The sequence below is a fragment of the Sciurus vulgaris genome, assembly GCF_902686455.1.
Source record: "Sciurus vulgaris genome assembly, chromosome: 4".
Taxonomy (NCBI): Eukaryota; Metazoa; Chordata; class Mammalia; order Rodentia; family Sciuridae; genus Sciurus; species Sciurus vulgaris.
The window spans coordinates 162,276,496-162,302,672 of NC_136464.1; the positions used below are offsets into that span (position 1 = coordinate 162,276,496).

General features: G+C 41.2%; 1 protein-coding gene across 1 annotated transcript in view; it reads left to right on the forward strand.

Moving 5' to 3' along the window:
• LOC306660403 (receptor-type tyrosine-protein kinase FLT3-like) overlaps positions 1-26,177 on the forward strand; it is a 118,087-nt gene that overhangs the window by 85,374 nt on the left and 6,536 nt on the right. Inside the window, 13 exon segments of the mRNA XM_079138593.1 lie at positions 739-847; positions 1,118-1,296; positions 2,076-2,182; positions 2,267-2,399; positions 2,490-2,594; positions 7,202-7,312; positions 8,597-8,750; positions 11,749-11,831; positions 13,858-13,985; positions 18,412-18,534; positions 20,629-20,740; positions 21,104-21,203; positions 21,647-21,752. Coding sequence (XP_078994719.1) covers positions 739-847; positions 1,118-1,296; positions 2,076-2,182; positions 2,267-2,399; positions 2,490-2,594; positions 7,202-7,312; positions 8,597-8,750; positions 11,749-11,831; positions 13,858-13,985; positions 18,412-18,534; positions 20,629-20,740; positions 21,104-21,203; positions 21,647-21,752 — 1,550 coding nt within the window.

A 26,177-nucleotide genomic window follows, 5' to 3' on the forward strand; every position in this document is an offset into this window, starting at 1 on the left:
ATATATCTTTCTGTGTTTATTCTCAGAAGCTAAAAGATTTATTCAATATCCTTTCTGCATGTGCTTTAGTGTTTGACTTTTGACTTTTTTTTTTTTTTTTTTTTTGGTACCTGGGATTGAACCCAGGGGTGCTTAACCACTGAGCAACATCCTCAGCCCTTTTTTATATTGTATATAGAGACAGGATCTTGCTGAATTACTTATCCTCTCTAAATTGATGAGGCTGACTTTGAACTCAAGATCCTCCTGCCTCAGCCTCCTGAGCCATTGGGATTACAGATGTGCACCACCACACCTGGCTAGTGTTGTGACTTTATTGACTTTACTGCTTTGAAAAGTCATGTTAAAAGCCAAATCATTTGCCATTTATTTGTTTTAATAATCTTCACTTCTTTGGTCTATAAGAAGATACAAGTAAAGTAAAAAAAGAAAAAGAAAAGATGTAAGGGTACATTTCACTAGACTTTTTACAGATGTTTTTCTGAAGCTAAGAATCATTTTGAGGTGTGCAGATAGATAGCGGAGAGCCAAAACCAGGAAGAGTGGTGTTCAGTGGAGATGTGTTGGGCCTGTCTGTCAAGAAAGGGAGGGGGTGTGGAGGGTGGCAGGGTTAATAACCAAAAGTCTTGAGGTATCCTGAATGAGACACCTCCCAGAAGCACAACTGCACTGGAGTAATGAGCCATTTCTGGAAAGTACTATACTCCATGAGCTTATTTTACTTGTCATTCTCTACAGGGAAACCTCAAGTGCTAGCTGAAACATCAGCTAGTCAGGCATCTTGCTCTTCGGATGGCTATCCATTACCCTCTTGGACCTGGAAGAAGTGTTTGGACAAGTCTCCCAAGTAATGAGAACCTTGACATCTCTTGTTATGGAAGAACCTAACTCTGACATCTTGACTGTTTTTCATGGATACAATTTAAGAAGAAATGATGACATGTTTAAAATGCTTACCTTCTGAATCAGCCGTAGTTCTCCATGGCCATAGATTGTTTGTGTGATAACTTATAATCGATGAATCACTTATAAGTTTCTGCAGAACTTGCTGCAGAAACCCTGACTTCCCATCTTAGCCCTGCCTGTCTTAACTTCTCTGTCTGCCATTTCTTTTCAGCTGCACTGAAGAAATCACAGAAGGAATTTGGAATAAAAAGGCTAACAGGAAAGTGTTTGGACAGTGGATATCAAGCAGTACCCTAAACATGAGTGAGGCAGTAAAGGGGTTCCTGGTCAAGTGCTGTGCGTACAATTCCATGGGCACATCTTGCGAAACAATCCTATTAAACTCACCAGGTAGGGGATGTTGCTATTGTGATATTCCACCACCAGGAATTCCCCATCAGAAGTTCATCCCTGTGACTGACTTTTATTGGGGGAATTTTACAAGAGAGAACAGGTTCAGTGTGTGAGTAAAGAAGGCTTTTTGAGTCAGGAGGAATCCCCGCTGTCATGCACTGTACTGTTTTGCATTTGGGGGCAGAGTTCTGTCTCCATTATTATGACTCACAAGTTACGGAGATACAGAGAACCATAAACTCCCTGTATGTTGCATGTTTACCAAAAGGTCCAACTCTAGCAAAACAGTTTAAGTAATTTGGGGACCTCTGTCATTTTCCTCTTTGTTAATCTTCTTATTTACCTTTATCCTGCTCTTTTGCAATTTTTTTTAAGAGCCCTCTGAATTGAAACTCTAGTAGTTTAGAATCACCAACATCACGGAACCAGCATCTCCACATTCATGTCATATATTCACAGAAGGAACACAGACCTTTTATTTTTTTTAATCTGACTTGTATGTTCTGAGGCTTAAATGGATGTGAGTGTTACAACCCTAGTAAATGATTTTTTTAAAATCAGCTCAGAATCTCTTAAGATTTTCTAGGAAGGAAACTTGTCCTTTATAGGAAGGTTGCCTGATTTTCTGTGGGGAGTAGAGTATTCACAGAGCATGTGCAAGGACTGAAAATAGTGGTTACTCAAACAGGATGTGAGAGATTATAATGAGCAGTCTACTATTTATAATAGCAAACAGGAATTCTGTTTCATTGCTTAGTGACACTCCTTTGTTTCAGGGCCCTTCCCCTTCATCCAAGACAACATCTCATTCTATGCAACGATTGGGCTTTGTCTCCCCTTCATTGCTGTTTTAATCATACTAATTTGTCACAAGTACAAAAAGGTAAAGAAAGGCTGATAATTCATTATGTTTCCCATATCTGCAGAACTTCGTATTGCTCACTGACTCATTATTTCGTCTCTGAAGCAATTTAGGTATGAAAGCCAGCTGCAAATGGTCCAGGTGACTGGCTCATTGGACAATGAGTACTTCTACGTCGATTTCAGAGAATATGAGTATGACCTCAAATGGGAGTTTCCAAGAGAAAACTTAGAGTTTGGTAAGAATTGAATGTTCCAGAGACTTCCACAGCATTTCCTTTTCATCAGAAAACCTTTCAAATGCACTGAATTCCTGTGTGTCTTTGCAGGAAAGGTACTAGGATCAGGTGCTTTTGGGAAAGTGATGAATGCAACAGCTTATGGAATTAGTAAAACAGGAGTCTCAATCCAAGTTGCAGTCAAAATGCTGAAAGGTACAGTATCTGCAGTGGAAGGGTATCAACAAAGATACATGAAGGTGGGAGCCAGTTTCCCAGTCACCCCATCTCCTCTTTTCTATCATTTTTATGGTTTGCCGTGCATCAGGGTTAAAAAGGAGTAGGTAGTTGTTAGGATCAACCATGCTATAAATATAGAATACAAGTCACGAATACAAAGGTCTACTTCTTCTTCCTCTTCTCTCTTTGTTTAGTTTTTATTGGGTTCAGTATTTGGGGATACAGTCACTGCGGGCAGAAGTTGTTTCTTACATTTTGACATAGATTCTCTGGGTAGAATAGCAAATTGGAGCCCTCAGTCTCTTCCCTTCCCATTCATTGCTCCCTCCACTCCAGTCTGGCATCGCCCTTTCTCTCCTCTTACCACCACTCACTCAGCAGAAGCGTCCACAGCTGGCTCCACCACTCACTCAGCAGAAGCATCCACAGCTGGCTCCACCACTCACTCAGCAGAAGCATCCACAGCTGGCTCTTGTGAAGGTGAACCATGACCTCTGAAGGGGCAAAGGAAAAAATCTCCCCACCACCTTCTGAAGGTTCACCGAAATAAGCAGATTAACAGGAGAAAAAGGCCCACAAACTTGTCAATGCACATGGAGAAATCTCAGTACAGGAATCATTCGCAAAGCATGAACCATGAAGAAAGGCCAGATGGTTGAAGCTTACATGCCATCCTGAATGACAGAAAGGAACAGAAGCTTGGGTTTCCTGGAGGACAGTGAAGACAAGCTACAGGAGAAGGGGAGGAAGAAATGCACTGTGTGTGTGTGTGTGTGTGTGTGTGTGTGTGTCTGTCTGTCTGTCTGTCTGTCTGTCTGTCTTATGGACAGAAAGCCTCTTAGGTAACAGTCCTCAGGAGAATACATGAAAAGAGTCTCTGGGTAGGGAGCCCTGAGCATGGAGACTTTTAGTCTTGTCTTTCCTGAGAGGTCATCTTTCCTGGTTAAGGAGATTTCATAGCAATTACATTTCTTCTGGGAAGAGAACTTCTCTGTTAGGTAAGGGAACTTCATTGTGGGAAAAAAAGAGGATTGTGGCGGCACAGTGAGGGAGGGGGGCGTGAATGGACAGGAGACCTTGAAACTGCTCCTTCAGCCCAAAGTTGCCCCACTTTGAGGTTTGATAATTGTTCTTTGAGCCTCAACACCTCCAAACAACTAAGTCCAATAGGCCTCTCGGTCTTCATGTTTTTAGCATAAATTGACACTATGACCATTCTGTCCACTTCAGAATGCTTTCTTCCTCTGGCATCCATGTTGCCATATTCTTCTGGATTTCCTTCTGCTCCTCTGGCTCAGTGCTTTGTTGGCTCAGCTTCTTCCACGCAGCTTCTGATGCAGTTGCCCTAGGCTTGCTCCTGGTCCTCCTCCCATCTCGCCCCACCGCGCTCACTGCAGGCGAGCTCCACCACACTCCCAACTTCCCTTTGGAGATGTTCCCTTGGGAGCTTCAGGCTTGTGTGTCCAAATGCTCAAATGTCTCAAAAGTCCCTCTAACACAGCTCATCCCAACTGAATTCTCCCAACCCTGTCCCTCCATCAACACTCCTTCCTCTTGGTGATTGGTTTTGAGTTCCAGAGGAGCCACATTCCACACAATTGGACACACCACAACTAGGACTCAGCCTGACACTGTCCTCTAACACCCCAGACGCTATTCCTATCAGGTTTCCTGCTGAGTATCTATTGGATCCATCTTCTGTTTCCACCCTAGTCTAGGTCTGCCCCTCCTGAATAGCTACAACAACCCCCAAAGCATGGGCCCTCCATCTCTCTTACCTCCTTTTGGATTCTCTGTGCTGAAGACCAAGTGATGGAAACTCAGAGGGCATCATGCTTAACATTTCTAGTGGCTTTTAGTTATTCTCCAATGACCTACAGAGCCTTGATGGATTTGTTCATTGCTCTGCCTCTCCACCTCTGCCTCTCAACCCCACCACCATGCTGACCTTCTTGCGTTCTCGGGGCCTTCACACAGGCAGATTCTTCCGCCTGCCCTTCACCTTGCTCTTAGGTACCTCCCACTCCTCCTTCAGCTCTCAACTTAAATGCCACTCTGGCAGGAAGGCCTTATTTCACACCACAGACAAAAATCAAGTTCCTTGAGCCTGCGGGTAGAGCACAACTTGGCATGCAGGAGGCCCTAGGCTCAATCCCTAGCACTGCCCCAGCCCCCCGCCAAAATCAAGCCCCTTGCAATATGTTACCTGAACTCTCTGTAGGTTTTCCCCCTAGAATTTATTACGATTGAGACATTTTTGTTTAATTATTCAGTTATTGTCTTATCTGCCACATTCATCTGTCAGCCTCATGAAGGCAGGGTCTGTGTCTGTTTTGCTATGTTCTTTTCTTTCTTTTAAATTTTTTTTAGCTATTAATGGACCTTTATTTTATTTTTGAAATTTATTTGTATGTGGTGCTGAGCATCGAACCCAGTGCCTCACGCATGCTAGGCAAGCGCTCTACCACTGAGCCATAACCCTAGCCCTGCGCTTTTCTTTTTTGACCTTTGCACATTCTGTCACTTCAATCTGTAGTATTATTCACCCTGCAGCCCCCTCCACTGTAGTTTCACATGGCTATTTCCTGTTTTTCTCTGGGTCTCTGTTCACACGTTTGGTGCCCCTTTCCATACCCCAGGGCTATGTAGGCTGTCCGTCTTGTGTGACCCCACAGCACACTGCGTTCATTTGCCATGTTTCATTCATTGTACTAAAGTTGTCTCTTGACATCCATGGGGAATTGGTTCTAGGAACCCCTCAGAGGATACCAAAATTCTAGATACTCAACTCCCTTTTACAAAATGGTATAGTATTTGCATAGGACAAACACACAGCCTCCTGAGGACTTTAAATCACATTTAGATGACTTACAATACCTGATACAGTGTAAGTGCTATGTAAGTAGTTGCTATAACTGTATTGATTAGGAAAAAATGACAAGAAAAAATGTCTGTATAGGTTCTGATATACCTTTTCCCCAAATATTTTTGATTCGGGGCTAGTGGAATCCATGGATACACTCTGTGGAGGGCTGACTGCATATTGTAATGGCTTATTTCCTTGTCTCCCCTTTTCCAGGAGGCTTCTAAGTGCTAGGAAGACAGAGGTTGTGTTTTAGTAATCTTCAATTCCCCAGTGCCTGGCACATTGCCTCATACACAGTGGATGCTAGATACTTACTTAATAAATGAATGAATGGTAACAGTATATGAAAGGGCTTTGAAAAAGATCAGCATGTCATAAACTATATTACTGCCAGGCATGATGGTGCATACCTGTAATCCCAGGGATTAGCGAGGCTGAGGCAGGATTGTGAGTTGAAGGCCAGCCTCCATAACTTTGTGAGATTTTGTCTTAAAATAAAAACAACAAAGGACTGGAGATGTAGCTCAGTGGTAGAGAACAGGACGTGGACAATTTAGTCACAAATTCCTGTAAAACATGAAGTAGCTGAAGATGTGCTATGCTATTGAGTCTCAGAATGGTCTGACTACAAAGTCAACATCTTGGAGACAAGCATACCCCTGAGAGCACACTCAAGTCAAAATAGATGATGTGGACACTAAAGACTAGGATGTATTCCAGGAGCAAATAATGGGACCTGGAAATTGAATCAAATCTTAGTTAATGCAAAGAAAAGTTATGATTGCTGTCAGAATGTGTTAGAGGAGCCTGGAGTAGCAAGTCCAAAGACCCCGCCCTTGCCCTTGTTGCTCCAGCACCCACCTGGGGCAAGGGTGCCCTGAGCAGCTACACATCAGCCTCAGTGGTGGGAGTCCTTTGGGTTCATCAGTAACTGCCCTCATGATGCTTCAAAGCAAGGCTTATGTGTACACTTTGTCACGCTGTCTTGGCTTCTGTCCAGGGAAAGAATGTCTTGGCCAACTGATACAGGCTAGTGTGCATGGCAGTGACATCTCTCATTATCAACTAAAGACTCGACAACTTGATTAGTAGGAATTGGTCCTCTCCGCCCTCCTCTTGTTGGGCTTACTGACAAAGGGAAGATTCTAGACCTGAGGACCAGAGGCTAGAGCCAATTGCCTTGCTGACACTGCTCTTTTGGTGACTTAAACAAATTCAGGAGTCAAAACAAATAAATACATAAAAAGAAGGTTTCTCCTTCAGCATATCTGTTCATCTCTACTATGGAAGAAAATCTTGTGTTACTATTATTTTTATTTGGTTGTATGTTCTGAGGGACAACTAAAGATTTTTATAAATCTAGGTAAAAAGACTGTGTGTGTGTGTGTGTGTGTGTGTGTGTGTGTGTGTGTGGTGCAGGGACTTGAATCCAGGTTCTCATGCATGCTAGGCAAGTACTCTACCACTGAGCCATATCTCTAGCCTGGAAAGGCATATTATCATAGTCAACATTTATACCATAATCTTTGAAATTCTGTTTGAAGGCAGAGCATTTTATTATTCAAAATTCATGTATTGTTTTGGTGTCTCCTTTTCTTTAGTTTTCAATTTAGATAGGTAATAAAATCAGTTCTGAACTGGGGAAATTTAATGTGTTAAACAACATAAAATTCCTGTTTTACTTGCGTCTGACATTTTTTTATTCCTCCATTGACAGAAAAAGCTGACAGCTCTGAAAGGGAGGCACTCATGTCAGAACTCAAAATGATGACTCACCTGGGACACCATGAGAATATTGTGAATCTTCTGGGGGCATGCACACTGTCAGGTAATCAGTTTTCACAAAAAACACATACTGCAACATAGATTAGTTAGCCGGAAGACAAAGAAGACGTTTGTTCTCAATTTTTTCTTTTCTCAGACTTAGTGTGGGCCCCCAATTCAAGTGGAATTAGACAGTGAGCACTCCATATATTAAGTGGCTGAACATAATGAATGCTCCTCTCTTATCTGCTCCATTGGGATATGTCACATAAAAATCTAACATGCTTAGAAACAACAACCCTGCCAGTACATTGTTTTTGGTGTGTGGACTTCTCCCCAGCTGTGGATCTGACATAAATGTAATAGTGGAAAGAGTTACAGAACTTAGCCAGTACCCCCAATAGGCTGCTTTCAAAAGAGTCACAGCCAAGGTGGGGTTTGAAACTTTATCTTCCCAGAATTCTCTGGGGCATGCTCTCTAATTCTCTTATGTCTGTCTATGAATACTCAAATGATGTGCCCAAGAGTGGTTCTTTCTGAGACACCAGGACTGGGACTGAGAGTACAAGAAGATAAAAAAGAGAAAGTGGATCTAAGAGAGGATTGGAAATATATTTCTCTTTCCTCTGGCAAACAACAGATCAGCATATATTTATACCAGATGTGTTAGTCAGCTTTGAATCACTATGACAAAATACCTGAGGTAATTTAAAAGGAGAAAAATTTTGTTAGGTTCATGATTTCATTCATGGTCCACTGGCCCTATCACTTTAGATCTGTCATAGCATAGTACATCATGGTAGGAATGCAAGATGAAGGAGCCCTGTTCACTCTTGATGGTCCAGAAGCAAAGAAAAAGAGATATAGGAAGGGACTTAGGTCCTGATATCCCCTTCAGGGGTTCACCCCCGTTACCTAAATTCTTCCGGTTAAGCCCCATGGGCAAAGGTTTCACCATTTCCCAATAGCACTGTTGTCTAGGTATCAAGCCTTCAACACATGGGCCTTTGGAGAATGTTCAGGATCCAAACTAGTGTACCAAGTGTTCATAATACAGCTGGCATGTGATTCCCAGTTGCAGACTGCAGAATCCAGGAGGCCAATGGTATTGGGGAAGCCATATATACAAGGCCAAATAGAATGGCAAGAATATTCTAATTTCCAAAGAAGTTTAAGCAGAAAGCTAAAATTGAATTTAAGATATAAAAAGAGATAGGTTCAGAAAATGTACTTTCTCAAAGTTGGGGGAGAACTGAGCTCTCACAGAATATGTTGTATGTTGTGCAGATTTTTCTGAAAAAACAATATGGTGTTTGTATATCTATAATTAAAACTGTAACTATTTCAGGACCAATTTACTTGATTTTTGAGTATTGTTGCTATGGTGATCTTCTCAACTATCTAAGAAACAAAAGAGAAAAATTCCACAGGACATGGACAGAGATTTTCAAGGAACACAATTTCAGTTTTTATCCCACTTTCCAATCACATCCAAATTCCAGGTAAGAAGCCAGGTCAAAGTTTCATTATTATACGAGACATAGACAAGGTGTGATTGCCAAATACTCTTCAGTGACCAGTTTCTAAAGGCACTGTATGGGCCAGGAGTCTAGCACAAGTCACTTATCTTTGCTATAGAGCTGTCCCCCATTATCTGTTGTTTTGCTTAAAGAAGCTTTAGTTACCCTCGGTCAACTGTAGTACAAAATATTAAGTGGGAAAGTCCAGAAATAAACAATTCAATGAGTTTTAAATATTTTTATTAAAGTATATTGTTACAATTGTTCTCTTTTGTATTTTACTGTGCCTAATTTATAAATTACCATAATCTTGCATGCATAGGAAAAACATGGAATATACAGGATTTTGTGGTATTTGTGGTTGCAGGCATTCACTAGTGGTCTTGGAAGGTATCCCCCAACTATTGCTGTAGTTGCCCTGTTGATTTGGAACCATGAGACCTTTCCTTTCCTCAGTGCAGTTACTATTTAGCCAGTCTCTTTCTACTTGTCTAAATCAGACCCTAGAAACATATGGTTTTGAGAAAGGTTTGTAATTCAATCTTTTAGGTTTCCTGGTTGCCACACAGGTATTGGTAGAAAGAATGAAGACCTGTTCCAATGTCCTTGGCTTATTCATAGAAAATAGCTCAGGTCCTGGGACTGTTGTACAAAAGGGATCTAACCTCATAAATTGGATTTTTAACTGTTAAGATGGATCGACTGGCATAACATGGGAACGGAAACTATTGGTCTCTGTGCTCTGAGCTGTATATTCTGCCATCTGTGTGGATCCTGAGTGAGCCTTGGTCCTGATGGATTTATCATTTAAGTATGCATAAATGAATGCTTTAGGAGTTTGGTGGCATGCTCCTCCTCAGCCTTGAAATTTTTGGCTGATGACCTGAACATCACAGCATTATAGCAGCTTTATCTGAACGGATCCATAGGCATTCATCTACCCACAATGCATTCTTTTTCCTCTGCATAGGTGAAAGGTCTCCCTTATTCTGAAGGTAGAATTATCTGTCAAAGACTTTTCTCTTCCAGGGGTTTCTTGGGGATTGGATGGAGATTCCCAGACTTCGTCACACAGAGATACAACATCTTAAAGCCACAAAGCCCCATGGAAGTCCCTATGCATGTCTGCGAGCACTTGCCCTTATCTGTGTATCCCCATCATATTAGTCCTCCCCTTGACCCTCATTTCTCAGTTCATATTCTGGAACTGAGAAAATAATATCATGCATATTTTTTGAGGCACTGGGGATCGAACCCAGGGCCTTGTGCGTGCTCAGCATATGCTCTACCACTGAGCTACACCTCCAGCCTGCCATACATACTCTAGAAGAGAGAGTCTGTCCTAAGAGTCAGATGGGTGTGATAGCACTTCATGGGCAGTAATTAGCTCTTTTGATTCATTCTGGTCGTTGGAGTATTAAATACCTCAAAACAATTAATTTTGGAATAGTTGTGACCTGAAAGCATGAAACTATTTTTCAAAGATATGGAAATTGTAAATTGGGATAAACTCACACACTGGAATAAATTGAATCATGATCTATTTATAATTGGTGCAGAATTCCTTAGTGAAGCGTTCTATATGATATACTTTTAAAGAGATTTTCATTGACTCTTACTTTCACAGGGAAAGGAAACAAGTTCCACAAAAACAAAATTGAAAAAAAAGGATGGTAAATTGGGGGTATACCTCATATGCATGAGGCCCTGGGTTCAATCCTAGCACTCACAAGCAAAAAAAAGGAAAAAAAAAAAAAAAAAAACCTAACCAACCAACAAAAATGGATGGCCAAGCCCTTCCGTCTTTACAGAAGATCTATAGATCTGGATTATATTACATGAGCTTTTAAAGGAAAAATGGGTCAAGTTTAGAAATTGAAGAGTGAGCTGTGAATCCTAGTTCCAGTGTTTATTTATTTTGTCCTGAAACAAATCATATTTATCTCACCAAGTCTAATTTCTTTTTTGTAAAGCATAACTTCAACACCCAGCTTGTAATGTGACAAGGACTGAGAGATCACTTATCCTAGCTAGACCAGCAGGCCCACATACACAGATGTTTCTTTTTTTTTTTTTAATCGTTTTTTATTATTATTATTTTTTTATTGTAAGCAAATGGGGTACATCTTGTTTCTCTGTTTGTACATGAAGTAGAGGCATACTGTGTAATCATATGTTTACATTGGGTAATTGTGTTTGATTCATTTTGTTATTTTTTCCTTCCCTCCACCCCTCCCTCCCCTCTTTTCCCTCTACACAGTCCCTCCTTCCTCCATTCTTGTCTCCCTCCCACCCCCCCATTGTGTATCATCATCCACTTATCAGCAAGATCATTCATCCTTTGGTGTTTTGAGATTGGCTTATCTCATTTAACATAATATTCTCCAATTTCATCCATTTGCCTGCAAATGCCATAATTTTATTATTTTTTATGTCTGAGCAATATTCCATTTTATATATATATATAAAAATTTTATATATATATATTTTATATATATATATATAAAATATATAGAGGGTTGGTTGCCAAAGACTGGACTCGAGGTGAAGTCAGCACGGAGTTAAGCCATTGACACCAGTTTTCCCTGACTTGCACATGGAACCTCATTTTCGTTTTGTTGTTGTTTGTTTTGGTACTGGGGAGATATATATATATATATATATCACAGTTTCTTTATCCATTCATAATTGAGGGGCATCTAGGTTGGTTCTACAATCTGGCTATTATGAATTGGGCAGCTATGAACATTGATGTGGCTGCATCACTGTAGTATGCTGATTTTAAGTCCTTTGGGTATAGGCCAAGGAGTGGGATACACAGATGTTTCTAATGTAGACAAAAGTTCGACAAGTTGATGGTGTGTTTTTAATTTAAAAACTCATTTATAATTGGGATGCATTTCTCTGATGAACTTATTTTTTTAATAGAACCTCTGCTCAGAAGATGAATGTAAATAACGAACAAATTTTTCTTTAATAGTATGCCTGGTTCAAGAGAAGTTCAGATACACCAGGACTCAGATCAGGTTTCAGGATTCAATGGGAATTCAATTCATTCTGAAGGTAATATTTTATCCTAATTAGTAGCACTTTAAAATGAAAACAGATACAAGAGTTTCATTTTAGCTTTTTAAAAAAGCTAAAATGCACTATGGCAAAGGCACTGTTTTTCTCTTTGCTGATGTCAGTGATAAGCTTTGTAATGCAACTCACTTGAAAAGTAGTGAAAGCCAACAGTTTATATTTGAAAGCTTTCATATTAATGGTCAACTAATAAACTTTGAAGAATATTTTATTTGGTCAGGTTATACTTTTTAAAGTCACAAATTAATCAGAGCCACCTTACTCCCTGGTAAGTGGTAAAGATGGTGAGTTACAGCATCAGGCAGAAGTTCTGTTTCCTTCACTTTCTAGCTGGATGACTTTATCATTTTTAAAACAAGCTTAATAATACCTTTCTCACAGGACTGTTTGAAAGAGTAAACAGAAGAACATCAAGTGCAAAATAATAGTTCATAAAATGAGGTAGAAACTTGATTAGTTTTTTTTTTTTTTTTTTTCAATGTGATGAATCTGCCTAGCATAATAAAAATGTCTCAAAAACTCCTGACTAACCAGGAGGCCATCTATCATCAAGGCAGCTAGAGAATTTATCTCTAAACAAAAAGAATCTTTCTGTGACCACTCTGAGCAAAAACAGGTAGCTTTCTGCTGCTGGGAAATTGATGTAACAACTTCATAAGTATGTCTTAGTTTGGAGAAGAGATAGTAATCTCTTGAACCCAAAGAAGGGTTCAAGGATTTCCCAGAGAGAAGGAGGAACTGGATCTAGGACTAGCGGGGTTTCTTGGCATATGGGAGGGAAAAGAATTGTAGCTTGTGCCCGTCAGAGGCATAGACAGAGGTTTATTTAGGAAACCAGGAACATTGAAGGGAGAATGTGAGAGTGAGAAGACTTTGGGGTAAAGCAAGGGATGTGCATTCAAGGGAGAGTGTGGGCCATCTCCAGATGGAGAAATGATGACCCCTTGGTGTGGGGGGTGTTGATGTTTATAGAGGGTTGGTTGCCAAGGACTGGACTCGAGGTGAAGTCAGCACGGAGTTAAGCCATTGACACCAGTTTCCCTGACTTGCACATGGAACCTCATGTTCGTTTTGTTGTTGTTTGTTTTGATACTGGGGATTGAACCTGGGGGTGCTTTACCACTGAGCTACATCCAGCCCTTTTATTTATTGTTTTCATTTTTTATTCCAAGACAGTCTCACTAATTTGTTTAGGGCTTTGCTAAGTTGCTGAGGCTGACCTTGAACTTGCAGGCTTCCTCCCTCAGTGCTGGGATTCCAGGCGTGCCACTGTGCCTGGGCCTCCTGTTAGTTTTTCTAGAAAAGGGCATGGGTGGGTGGGAGGTGGGCGTGCGCTGGGTGGCTCAAGAGAAGTGGCTGTTCATGGGCATTTTCTCATGTTAATGATTTGGAGGTGCTTCTTTGAAATTTAATATATTTCTCCCTTTTTTGTATCCCCCAATTCCTATTTCATCAGCACCTGCCCCAACACAAAATAGCAACAAATTCAGTTTAAAGATCTTCATTGGTTTGATTTGTGATTCTAGAATCATGCATTACTTTATTCCAAAAATAAAATAAGTGTTTCAATGGGCTGAGCAGAAGAGGTTGACAGAAGGGCTGAAGGAAGAAGCAACAAGAACAAAGAACAGGGAAGATATTCGTTTCAAAGTTGCTTTCTCAGGGGCAAGGAGAAGGAAAAATAGCATCTACTTGGTTCACATCAGGTTACTTCAGGTTAAACACCCAACTGAAATGGCCTGTTTAGGAAATTATCTCTCCTGATTTCTCAGAAGATCAGATAATTTCCTTTCTGCTTGGTGATGTGGAACTTTAGCACTGGTGATGACATTTTGGTTTGATCTGTTGAACTTAATGCAGGAAATCAATTCAAGCCAACAGGCTTCTATAAATTTTATTTAATGCACCTCATCTAACTGTGGTTTTGATAACCTTCTCATAGAAATTTGATAAGGCAAAATTTCTTAGCATTTTGGAAGAAGTCAAAGCTGGCTCTATGTTACAGATGAAGTTGAATATGAAAACCAGAAAAGACTGGAAGAAGAAGATGACTTGAATGTGCTTACATTTGAAGATCTTCTTTGCTTTGCATATCAAGTTGCCAAAGGAATGGAATTCCTGGAATTTAAGTCGGTAAGCTCCTTTTAAAGACAAAAAACTGACAAAAAAATATGAAAAAGATAAACTATGAAAAAAGATATGCTTATATAAAAGTATGAAAAAGAGATGTGCCTCTTCGTTTGTTTGTTTATTATAATGTCTCCCTCGATGCCTATCTTCTTCCCCTCTTTCCTGTTGAAGTCACCAAGAATGTTACCTCACTCTTTGCTAATTGTACCAGAAAGGCCTGGGATTCCTTATTAGAAAATGGCTAGCATAGCCCTCTCAGGCTGTCCAGAGTCCCCTAGAACTTACAGGGAACAAGGTTGAGATAGGAAGTCCTTGCTGCCTGCTAGTGGTGGCGCAGGCCTGTATCCCAGTGACTTAGGAGGGAAGGCAGGAGGATGGTAAATTCAAGGCCAGCCTGGGCCACTTTGCGAGACCCTGTCTCAAAATAAAAAATAAAAAAGGCTGGGGATGTAGCTTAGTGGTAGAACACCCCTGGGTTCAATCCTCAGTACCTTAAAAAAAAAAAAAAAAAAAGAAAAAAGAAAGAAGAAAGGAAGAATTTGGAAATCCCACTCATGATGAAATGTAGCATTGTCAATCCCTCCTTGGACAGTCATTTGGGTCCTGCCCTGTACAGAGCATTTGCCCCAGGGAGTGAATGGAGGACAAAACTCAGCACACTCACTCCCCTGGGCCTGTCTAACTTACACTCCTGTGTGGTGTTCTGGCTGCAGCCCCGGAGGCCCACAGTCTCTTGGATTGCTAATCCCAGAACCAGTAGGCTGTGATGGCAAGGGTATGGAGGCTGCCTCAAACGATTTTCTTGCCTCTAATTTTGCGTTCTTTCATTGCCTTTCAGCTTTGCTCTTCTCTGCCATTTCACACCACTCATACCTAGGAGCCGATTAATGAAATCCTTTAGTCACTTCCTTTCGTTGTTTTCTTCTCTTCATAAAGGCAAAAGGACTATCTCCCCCACCCAAGTCTTTAAGTCTGCTGAAATAAGCTGGTGATAGACAAGGAGCAGGAGAAAAGGCATAACTGTTTATATGCATATGTGTGGGGCATTGCATAAAATGGACTCAAGGAAGGGACAGATGATCGAAGCGTAATTCTCTTCATAGAGGAGAGAGATGTGGGGAGGTCTTTTAGAGGGGTGGCAAATGATTTTTAGGGGTAACGAATGGGCCTGAAAAACAGACAGTGGGGCTGGGAGTATCTCAGTGGTGGAGTGCTTGAATAGAATGTATGAGGCCGTGGATTCCATCAAAAAAACAAACAACGATAAAAATGAAACAGAACAATCATCTGGGAAGAAGTTCCTTTGAGTGGCTAAGGGAGCTGCAGAGAAAAGCCTCATCCAACATCTGTTGAACACCAAGAGCCAAATTTAAAACAACCAGCAGACCAGGGCCCCACACTTTGGGGTGACATTCCCTGGACTCCTTCACCTTCCATTACGTTCCTTCTCTTTATTTCCAGACTTTTTCCTGCTCTACTTTCTTTACATGTCTTATTCTGTTTCTCCCCTTCTCTACTTCCTTTCTTTTGCCTCCTTTCTCCTTTTTTTAACCTCCCTGAATTTGGAAAGATGGATTTCAACTGTTGTTGTTGTTTTTTGCCTTTAATGGTGCCCATGCCTGTAGTCTCAGGTATTCAGGAAGCTTAGGTGGGAGAATCACCAGTTTTAGCAATTTAGTGAAACTCTGTCTCAAAATAAAGGAGAAAACCTATTGTCTCAAAATATGCCCAGCTCTCCCATCCACCTGGGCCACAGCCTTCTCTTTCTTCATCTTCCTGCCTGCTGTTTGAATTTCCCTTCCTCAGCCTTCTTGCCCTCCTTACTCTTTGTTGTTGTTCACCTAAACATGGACAGTAGTGCTTTCACAAATATCTATAGATGTTGGAGAGCATCTGCCTAGATTGCCTGGCCCCAGTTTGCTGCCAGCTGTTAAGTAAATACAGAAGGTTCCCACCTGTGATGGTCCCTTTGGTTTTTCAACCTGAGGAAGGTGCAAAAGCCATATATATTCAGTAGAAACCATGCTTGGAATTTTGAATTTGGATTTTTCCCTGGGCTAGTGGTGCGTGGTCTGATCCTCCTTGTGAGGCTGAGCAGCAGCATTGGTCACACCTAAGTCACTCTGTGATCATGAGGGGAAACCACCTATAGTGCATAGTTGCTAAGCTAAGCTGTTCAGTGGGATAGGTGTATTCAATGCAGTTTTGACTTTTGGTCTTTGCCAACTTACAATGGGTCTATTGGGATGCAGCCACATCATAAGTTAAGGAACATCTGTTCCTAAACTACTCACAAATGGCAGTCAAGAGCACTGCTTCCCCTCCCCCCCGGGCTTGTACTAACACAAGCTTTGGAAGAATATCCAATTTTTTTTTAAACCTTCTTCCCTTTTGTCTTCTCTGCAGGCCTTTCCCTCTGAATCATGCACATTGCTCTTTTCTGCTTCCCCTCCCTCTTATTGCTTCTCTGATCATCTCTCAATCTCCTCCACAGGCTCTTTGACTTCTTCACACATTTGTTGAGCACTGGCTATGTACCTACTCTGTGCTAGGGGGAGTAAGAGCATCGGTGATGATATAACTCCTGGGCTCAAAGATATTATGTTTGATAGGGAAGAAAGAGATAAGCAGACATGCAAATCAAAGATGACAGTATACTGTGCTTTAAATAAATTCTGAGAATGAGAACCTCAGGGAGAGACTTGTACATGAGGCCTAACCAGGGAGTCATGGAATAGAAAAGACTTTTTTTTCTTTTAAATACCAGGGATTGAACTCAGGGGCACTTAACTCCCCTTTTTATTTTTTTATTTTGAGACAGGATCTTGTTAAGTTGTTTAGGGCCTCCATAAGTTGCTGAGACTGGCCTTGAACTTGGCAATCCTCCTGCCTCAGCCCCCTGAGTTGCTGAGATTACACAAGTGTGTGCCACCACGCCTCGCCTAGAAAAGATTTTTTTGAAGGAGTTCATCCTTGGGCTAAGGGAAATTTTTGAAGAAGAAAGAAAACCGGCAGGGAACATGGGATAGGGTAGGGATTATGGAATCAGGAGGAGGAGTTTTGGATAAAGATAATAACTTAGATATATTCAATGGGAGTGATCCAGTAGACCTTAGTGCAGTAGATAGCTGAGCACCAGAGAAGTGTTCAGGTTGTAAATAGAGATTTGGGTGATGGTAGTTGCATCCCTAGGGTTGGATAAGATGGCTTGATGGAGGATGAAGGAGAGGATGTGACTCTGGGGAAAGAGAATGGGCTTCTGAGCAGAGCCCTGGAGGAGACAGGAACCACCAGAGCAGGAGGGAGAAAACAGGAGTCCTGTACAGAATTCACAGAAGGAAGGACCTGGGGAGGAGAGCTGGCCAACAGTACCAAATACCAAAGAGAGGTCAAATCAAGTAGAGCCAGGTGGGTGCCACACTGGTCAGTGCAGGCCTTAGCAGACTGGGCAGACAAGAGGGAGGGGGAAGACAGGCTGCAGGGCCTGGTGGTAAAGAGGGTAAAATGCAAGTAGATGACAGGCACTCGAAAAATTGAATTTGGAGCAGGGTGTGGTGGTGCCTTCCTATAGTCCCAGCTACTTGGAGACTGAGGCAGAAGAATGGCAAGTTTAAGTCTGGCTTGGACAACTTGGTAAGACCCAGTCTCAAAATAAAGTATCACAAAAGGGCTGGGAGGTACAGCTCAGAGGCAGAAGGCTCCTGGGTTCAATCCCCAGCACACCACAAAGAAAAGGGGGGTGGTTTGGGAGGGAGGTGCGAGAGGGGTTGTGGCACAGACATTTTTGTTTTTATGGGGTTTGCTTTTATTTTTTAAAGAGTGAAGAGAGCCTTTTGGATGCTTGTATCTGGTGCCCTGTTCCTTTGAAAATCTTTCTTCAAAGAGTTAATTTTCCTGCCATACTTCTTGGACAAATGTCATGATACCTCTCAGTTCAGAAACTCCCAATTCTGCTTTAGTAAACCTCCCTGAAGTCATTTTAGTTGTTTTTTTTTTTTTTTTTTTTTTTTTTTTCCTGAATAGTTTCTTTGATATTACTCCATTTTATTCCTAAAGCCATTTCCCAGCCAGAAAACACCCACCTGAGGAGTGAGGAGCGCTGGAAGACAATTCGAAAGTCCCTTAGTGGCTCAGCAGGGACCCCTGTTGTCGCATCTCTTTCTTATAGCAAGGTAGAACACCTAGTTCAATTCAATCTTCGTTTTTAAGAACCACTCTCCTTTGGTCTCTGGGACTGCAGCCACAAGAGCTGAAGAACTGGGCTGCTGGGTTTGCCCAGTCTATTACATACCATGACAACTCCTGGCCCAGTAAAGATGGGAGACCTTCTGTCATCTGTAGCTCCTATTGAACTTGAAGCTAGAAGAAAGATTGCACTCTGTGATAGTGTCCATCATGGCAAATAACACTCTGATCTCGTTTTTCCTAGTGTGTTCACAGAGACCTGGCAGCCAGGAACGTGCTTGTCACCCATGGGAAGGTGGTGAAGATTTGTGATTTTGGATTGGCTCGAGATATCCTGAGCGATTCCAACTACGTTGTCAGGGGCAATGTGAGGCCACTACTTCTTGCATGTTTTTATTCTGCTGTTTTGTGTTTTGTCATTATTACCGGTAAACAGCTGTACTCAGTAATGCATTTTTGATTTACTGTAGTGCACACATACACAAAAACTCTTACAGCAATTTGCTTACTTATGCTTAAAAGATTTTTCTACAGCTTCAGGGAGTTTTCCATCTATAATAAAAATGGAGCAAAATAGCCACACATGTGTCCTTGGGCTAGCTAGTCAGAATAGATCCATTAGGGACTTCTGAGTGCAGTCTTCACTTAAAGAAAAAAAATTTCATTACTTAAACACTTCTTTCAGTTTCCTTAGCTATAAAGTGACTGTTGGGTTATATTTCCAATAATGAGAAAAGCTAATAGTTAAAATAATTTTCAAAATGTACAACATATGAATATTAAATATAAAATTTAAGGGCACAATAATTAAATTAAATATTAATTAATGAATATCTGTTACCCTGTTACTGTTAATGCAGGGAAACATAAAACGTAACTGAGTCTGCTTGTCAAGATATGCTTTTAAATACAAGAGAATTATTAGAAATATTAGGTGATCAATTTTGTATTTGAAAGGGTGGTTTTTAAGAATTACAAGACCTGGGTTTAAGTCCCTGTTCCTAACCAAAATGAGTGGTTATTTATTTTGGGAATTTCTCTCTCCATCTTTGTTCCTATTTATGAAATATTAATAGCAACAAAAACTGGCTCAGTACTCTTTGGGGCCCTTTACATATATTAATTCATCCACTTTGTAGATGTGGAAACTGAGGTACAGAAAAGTAACTTGCCATGGTTACATGGCGCATTTATTTGAACACAAAGAGCTTAAACCCCAACTCTCTGCCTCACCACTAGGATACCATGTTTCCCAAGAGGGTTTTGCATTTACTTGGTAGGGCTGTGGGAATATACCAATAAAGCCAACATGAAAGCGCCTTGTTCAGGATAAACAACCAATAAATGTGAAAGATCAAATTAAACTGCATTCCCACTAGGATCAAATGTAATCACCTTAGTTGATTTAAAAATCTGCTCCTCAATTATTACAGCTGAAATCATAAATATGCTGACCACTCCTCTATGATTATGCAGCGTCTGTTCTGCTAGCCAGCTGTCTCTTATGTGGGAAGGTGAATTCCATTTAGAACCGCAATTAATTCTTTTAATGAATTAAATGAACCAGACTAGCCCGCTTGATTTGTTCAGCTCCTCCATTTGTGTATGGGACTTAAAACAGGGTTTCTTTCTTGGTCTTTGATTGTACTTGGCAGACTCGACATGTGCTGTGACAGGCTCCTTGATCCATGAAAAATAAAACCAGTACAAAAGGCTCTGTCTCAGGAACCTAACCATCCCGTGTCCTGAGTCAAATCTGAGGTGGTACTAAGTCAAAACTCCCCTTTCATGCTACTGGAAATTATTAAAACCGCAGAAACCAGTCTGGTATCATTTCTGGAAGTGATGACATAAGTTCCCCTCACCATAGTCTTGGGGACAACATTTCTACTAACGTTCTTCTGAGAAGTGCTTTAACAAGATTATACACTAATGTACTCTGAGCCCACTTCCCTGCAGGCAACTGACTAGCTCTTCTTTAATGGAAAGCATCTAATTACTGCTACATTTACCACTTTCAAGCCCCAGCTTTTGTTCAAGATGAGTTTTAAACATATTTATATATAATCATATATATATATATATGGCTACTACTATTAGAAAGTTAACTTGAAAGTGAAAAACTTTCACTTGAGGAATATGATTTTTCTCAATTAAATATTAAGGGAAGCATGGCATAGAGGTACATGCTTGTAATCCCAGTGACTCAAGAGGCTGAAGCAGGAGGATTGCAAGTTTGAGGCCAGTCTGGGCAATTTAGCAAGATCTGTCTCCAAATAAAAAATGGAAAGGTCTGGGGATGTGGCTCAGTGGTAAGTGCCCCTGAGTTCAATTCCCCAATTAAAAAAAAAAAAAGGAGAGAACTTAGGAAGAGAATACATTTCATCATTTAATGAAAGAAAAGAAGCCATGGACTCTACGTGGGAAATTCACCAGGGATCTCCTCTTGGGTTTCGTGTAGGCCCGTCTGCCTGTAAAATGGATGGCTCCTGAAAGCTTGTTTGAAGGGATCTACACAATTAAGAGTGATGTCTGGTCATATGGAATATTGCTCTGGGAGATATTTTCACTTGGTACGTTTGGCACTTTGCTGGTTTCCCTGGGCTCTGGGTCTTGCGCATTCTGCTCCCTCTGCACCCCTCCCCAACCCGTGTGCCTCCTAAACAAGGGGGTGGAGAAAATGCCACCTGGGCTTTCCCATAGCTCCTGGTCTTGCTTCTGTTGCAATATGTGCCACTTGATGTGTTACTTGTTGATGTCCCTAAGTCATCTTCCTCACTGGTCGGTAACCTGCTTGGGAAGCCTTATGACTTCATCCATCTGCAGCCCCTGCTGCAGGCTGTCTCTGACACTTGGGAGTTTTGATACATGTTTGCCATGAATGGATAAACAAACGAAGGAACGATGAATGGCCACTTCTTTCCTCTTTTTCTCAGGTGTGAATCCTTACCCTGGCATTCCGGTTGATGCTAACTTCTATAAACTCATTCAGAGTGGATTTAAAATGGATCAGCCATTTTATGCTACAGAAGAAATGTAAGTTCAAATCGGACTATAGATTGGTTGAAATCAGAAATTTTCAATCTGACCAAATGCATGACAAAAAAAAAAAAATGGTAAAAACTCCTTAGTGCAAAGTTCATATAATTCGTCATGAAAAAGCTGACAATAATCTTCCTGTCTGAGGGACTCTGACTGATCCTTGCCTGTCCTCAGAGGCTTCTGGGTTTTAATTACTTTGCTTGAGAGATCTGTGAGGATGAGACTCCATCTCCTTCATTATAGGTCATTAAAGGCATTTCTGTTCATCTTCTAATTTCTCTTTCTGATGTGAGTACAAAATCTAGTAGAGTACTTTCCATAAAATAAACATGCCATAAACACATAGCTCTGCACTAAATGTGCTTCAAAATGTGGAAAACATTCCATTTTACTTCATTCGTGTCCTCATCTTGGTGCTTGTTCTCTTGCTTTTACAGATACTTTATAATGCAATCCTGCTGGGCTTTTGACTCAAGGAAACGGCCGTCCTTCCCTAACCTGACTTCATTTTTAGGATGTCAGCTGGCAGATGCAGAAGAAGCGGTATGTAGCAGCCAGAACTTGATATTACTATAAAGGAAATTAGTAATTTACAACATTTGTTGTTGACTTCCTGAGATCCAAATGTATCAAGATGTCTTTCTCATCTCAGTTCATCTAAGTTGCCCCTTGAAAGTTGCGTAGGATGAGACCTATTTATTGAGAAGTGTTTTTAGGACAGAAAAAAATATCTTTCCTGGAGATTTCAGTCAATTGATTTAATAAAGTAAAATTCAGCGCAGAGGATTGGACAACTAAGTAAAACTTAATTCCTCCAAAAGCCACTAGCTTTCCCTACTTCAACATGAAGCTTTAGTACAGACTAATCACACAGGCCAATCATATAGCATGGTAGAATGGAAAGAGCATTGGCCTGGGGTCGTGAGAGTTAAATACCAGCTCCTAATACCGTGCCCGTTATGACGAGTCACTTTACTTCTCCTGGCCTCAGTGTTTCCCTCTGTAACATGGGTTGCCAGGCTAGATGATCTGTGAGCTTTGGGAACTTGGGATTGCATTGCTAATCCGTTCCCCAATAACACCACCTGGTATAGTGAAGACAGTTATCCTCAGATGAAGTGAACAAAAGATGAACCTTGAACTCCCAATACCTAGGATTGCATCCTGGCTCTAATCATTTACTTTTCCTATGATTCGTCTTTAGTCAGTATTTTTAGGGGGTCAGTCCCACTTCTTTATCTGAAATTAAAAGTATTACTTCATGGAGTCGTAAAAAGGAGTAAATAAGATGATGTATGTGAAGATTTCACCTATACTGGGAAATTGGAATTTACTCACTAAATGTTATTTAAATATAAATATGATGGGGGGCTGGGAGTAGAGCCAAGGACCTTGAGCTTGGTAGGCAAGTACTGTGCCACTGAGCCACACCCCCCAGCCCTGCAGCCCCATAAATCTGATTCTTTAAGTGAATCCTCTGTCCTTATTTCTAATTGCTGAGTCCATATTCAATTCTTGTTCTATAGGCCTATTTAGATGATGTGTGCCCTTTCTTCCTGTGATTTTTCTTAAAAATCACATATAGAAACTAAATTATTGTCAGGGAATTAGGCCAAAAGGTTGAGAGATGGAAAGCCCCCAAGGTACTTACAGGCTGTTGGGCAGATGACCTATAAAAGATAATGTCTAAGAAAAACTGAAAGAAGAGTTATAAAAAGATACAAAAAATGAGCTGGTGGAGTAAAGAGAAAGGATTGACTAATGCTTACTGTTAGATAGTTGGGGGATTCATGAAGGGATCTGAACCAGGCATGAAGAATGAAGAGCATTTTTTCTGTTGAAGGATGGAGGATGGATAGAATATTCCAGGCTCAATGAACAAATCAAATAAAGGCTTACGATAGAGAGGTGAGAGCTACCGTGACCGTGGCTGACATGCAGGGCGGATGGAGGAATATGGAGGGAAGCCAGACTGCAAAGGTGGCCCAGCTAGGCTGAAGAACCACTTGGCTTGTTCAGGACCACCTGGGCTTTGGATTGAGGCTTTCCTTTTATGTCCCCAGACCCCAAAGATGTTCAAAACCCCGTTCTTCTATTCAGGAAGCCTAAGAGGGTTCAGTGCCTGTTGAAGGGCAACTTCTTGGATGATCCAGTCCTAAGTGAATTCATGGTCAAAGCTTAATGGATTTTCCTCCCAATGCCTTCTCCCTGCCCCCTGCCCCTTCCAGATGAAGGCTTCTTTTCCCTACCAGTATTGAAGCCATGGGTAATCCACAGGAAAAAAATCAGTAGCTCCTCAAACAAGTTGGAAAATGGCGCCATCTCTGGGTGGAGCCCCTGACTCAGGGCTCAGGCCCCTTGCTCCATTCTGAGGCAGTCTGAAGGAATGAAACACAGACTGGGTTTCTGCCCACACCTGCCCCCTCTGCTGGGCACTTTTGTGCGAGGCATAATCCACACAACCTTACCAGGCAGCCTGGCCCGCTAAGAGCAAGCCCTTGCTTCTCTGCTGACGTTGCTGCTCCATCTCTTAAACACAATCCGGTCTTATTTCTTGGATGGGAAAACAGCATGGTCAGCATGACCAGGGTAATTTTCTCTGGACATACATGAGCGATTGTGTAGAATCTGCATCTTCAAGGACTAGGGAAGGAAAATGGCTCTCAGAGAACTAGGGACAAGGGATGGAAAATACATAGAGAAAGCATAGGTTATGGCATTTAAATCTAATCTTAACACCCGCAGGGTTAGATCAGGGGATCATTGAGACGCATACTCGGGCGTTATTTAGAGTGGTGAATCAGTGACAATTTTCAGGATGGGACTGGGATGTAGCTCAGTGGTAGAGTGTGTGCTTAGTATGTTCAAGGCACAGGGTTCAATCCCCAGCACCAAAAAAAGAAAAAAAAATATGTCTAGGATGAACAAACAAGCTTTAATCTTCAAGACCCAGATCAAAGAACCTTTCCTCTAGCAAAGCTTCCTTCAGCTTCCTGTGTCTGATCTTAGGCTCCTTCTGAATTTCCATAATCCTTTATATATATATAACTGTGTGTGAGACTCAACTTATTGTGTGCTAATTTTGTTCTGTAGGCTGTCTTTCCCATCCCCAGCTCGATTCATAAAGGCGAGGGTGATACCCCGCTCATCTCCACGACGTGATGTAGTACTTGCTGCATGTTTATTAATTAAGTGAATAAATGTCAGCATGGAAGTAGGTTAGAAACCACCTCTGTTTTGCTCATTGTTCTAACTAATCCCAGCTGCTGGCACTTCTGGAGGAAAGGGAGGTGGGGGGTGACAGGGGAAAGAGCAAAAGCACATTTGGAAAAGCAAGGCGAAAAATCAAATGTAAGGACACAAATGAAGAGGTGACTGGAGATGGGGCTGAGCAACAATGAGGGCGCGGAGAAGGCAGCGGCCGGCCATGTGGGGGTGGAAGGAGGGGACTGACCTCACATGGTCCCTCTTCTTCCCCACATTTTGTTTGTTTATTTTGAGATGGGATCATGGGGTCTTGGGGTCTTGCTGTGTTGCCCAGGCTGGTCTCTAACTCCTGGGTTCAAGGGATTCTCCTGCCTCAGTCTCCGAGCAGCTGGAACTATGGGCCCAGGGTACCATGCTCTGCTTCACATTATTAAAAAAAAAATTTTTAGCTGATACATAAAAATGTCAAAATTGTACATATAAGTAGGATATCATGTAATACTTTGATAATGTTTGAATCAAGTTAAACATATTTACTTCCTCATCATTTTCCCTGTTATGCCTGCCCCCCCAAATTATAGGAAAAAAAAAATATATATATATATAGCTATGTGTCACTTAACAATGGGGCGGATTCTGAGAAATGCTTTGTTAGGAGATTTTGTTGTTGGGCAAACATCACAGAATGCACTTACACAAACCTGAATGAAATAGCTTACTACACACCAGGCCATTGGTATACACAGTCACAGGTGAAGTCCATCACTGGCCAGAATGTCACCAAGTACATAGCTCTGTGTGTGTGTGTGTGTGTGTGTGTGTGTGTGTGTGTATGTGTATGTGTTTATGAAAAGTAGTGAGGGCATAAACGCCTTTGAAAGCAAGAAAGAGATCTCATCGTGGACCAGAAATGAGCCAACAAAAGCAGTTAAGATTGGGCACAGAGGGAACACCCACAACAAAGGATGCTCATGATAAACAGGGAAAAGTGCCAACATTCAGAGCAGGAAGAGGTCACATGGGATTCTGCAGAGGTTCCAGGAAGAAGCAGTTGCATTTTCAATCAGATGAAATATGGATGTTAAAAGTGTTAAGAATAGGACTGGGCATGTAGCTCAGTGGTAGAGCACATGTTTAGTATGCACACGGCCCTGGGCTCAGTTCCCAGCACACACACACACACACACACACACACACACACACACACACATACACAAAAGTAAGAAAAACCACTGGCAAGATAGAAATATAATACACAACTTTTGGTTCGTATAGAAAAAAGGAAAAGGACCATAGAAAGCATCATCGACCATTAAAACAAGGAAGAAACAAACAAAAGAAATCTTGGAAATAGCACAAAATGGCAAGAATTAGTAATCCTGCTAACTAAAGAGAATTTCAGAATAATTAAAATTGGTATCATACAGGCCAGATTTACTAACCTGAAGGCAATGAAATGAAAAATCACTAACAGTCACCAAAAAATCTCCCCAAGGGCTAGGGCTGTGGCTCAGTGTAGAGCACATGCCCAGCAAGCATGAGGCCCTGGGTCCAATCCACTGCCAAGAACAAACAGACAAACCCAAATTCATGTACCCCAAGTGAGAATTCATACTTCTTGAAGAAGTTATTTATTAAGATGAAGGAGGAGGAAGGAGAATAAACAAAAAAGTACAATGCTTACGTAAAAAAAAAAAAAAACAAAACTGAAAGTTACTGAAATTCTTAATTCTTTTACTAGAAAACAAAATGACTAAACTT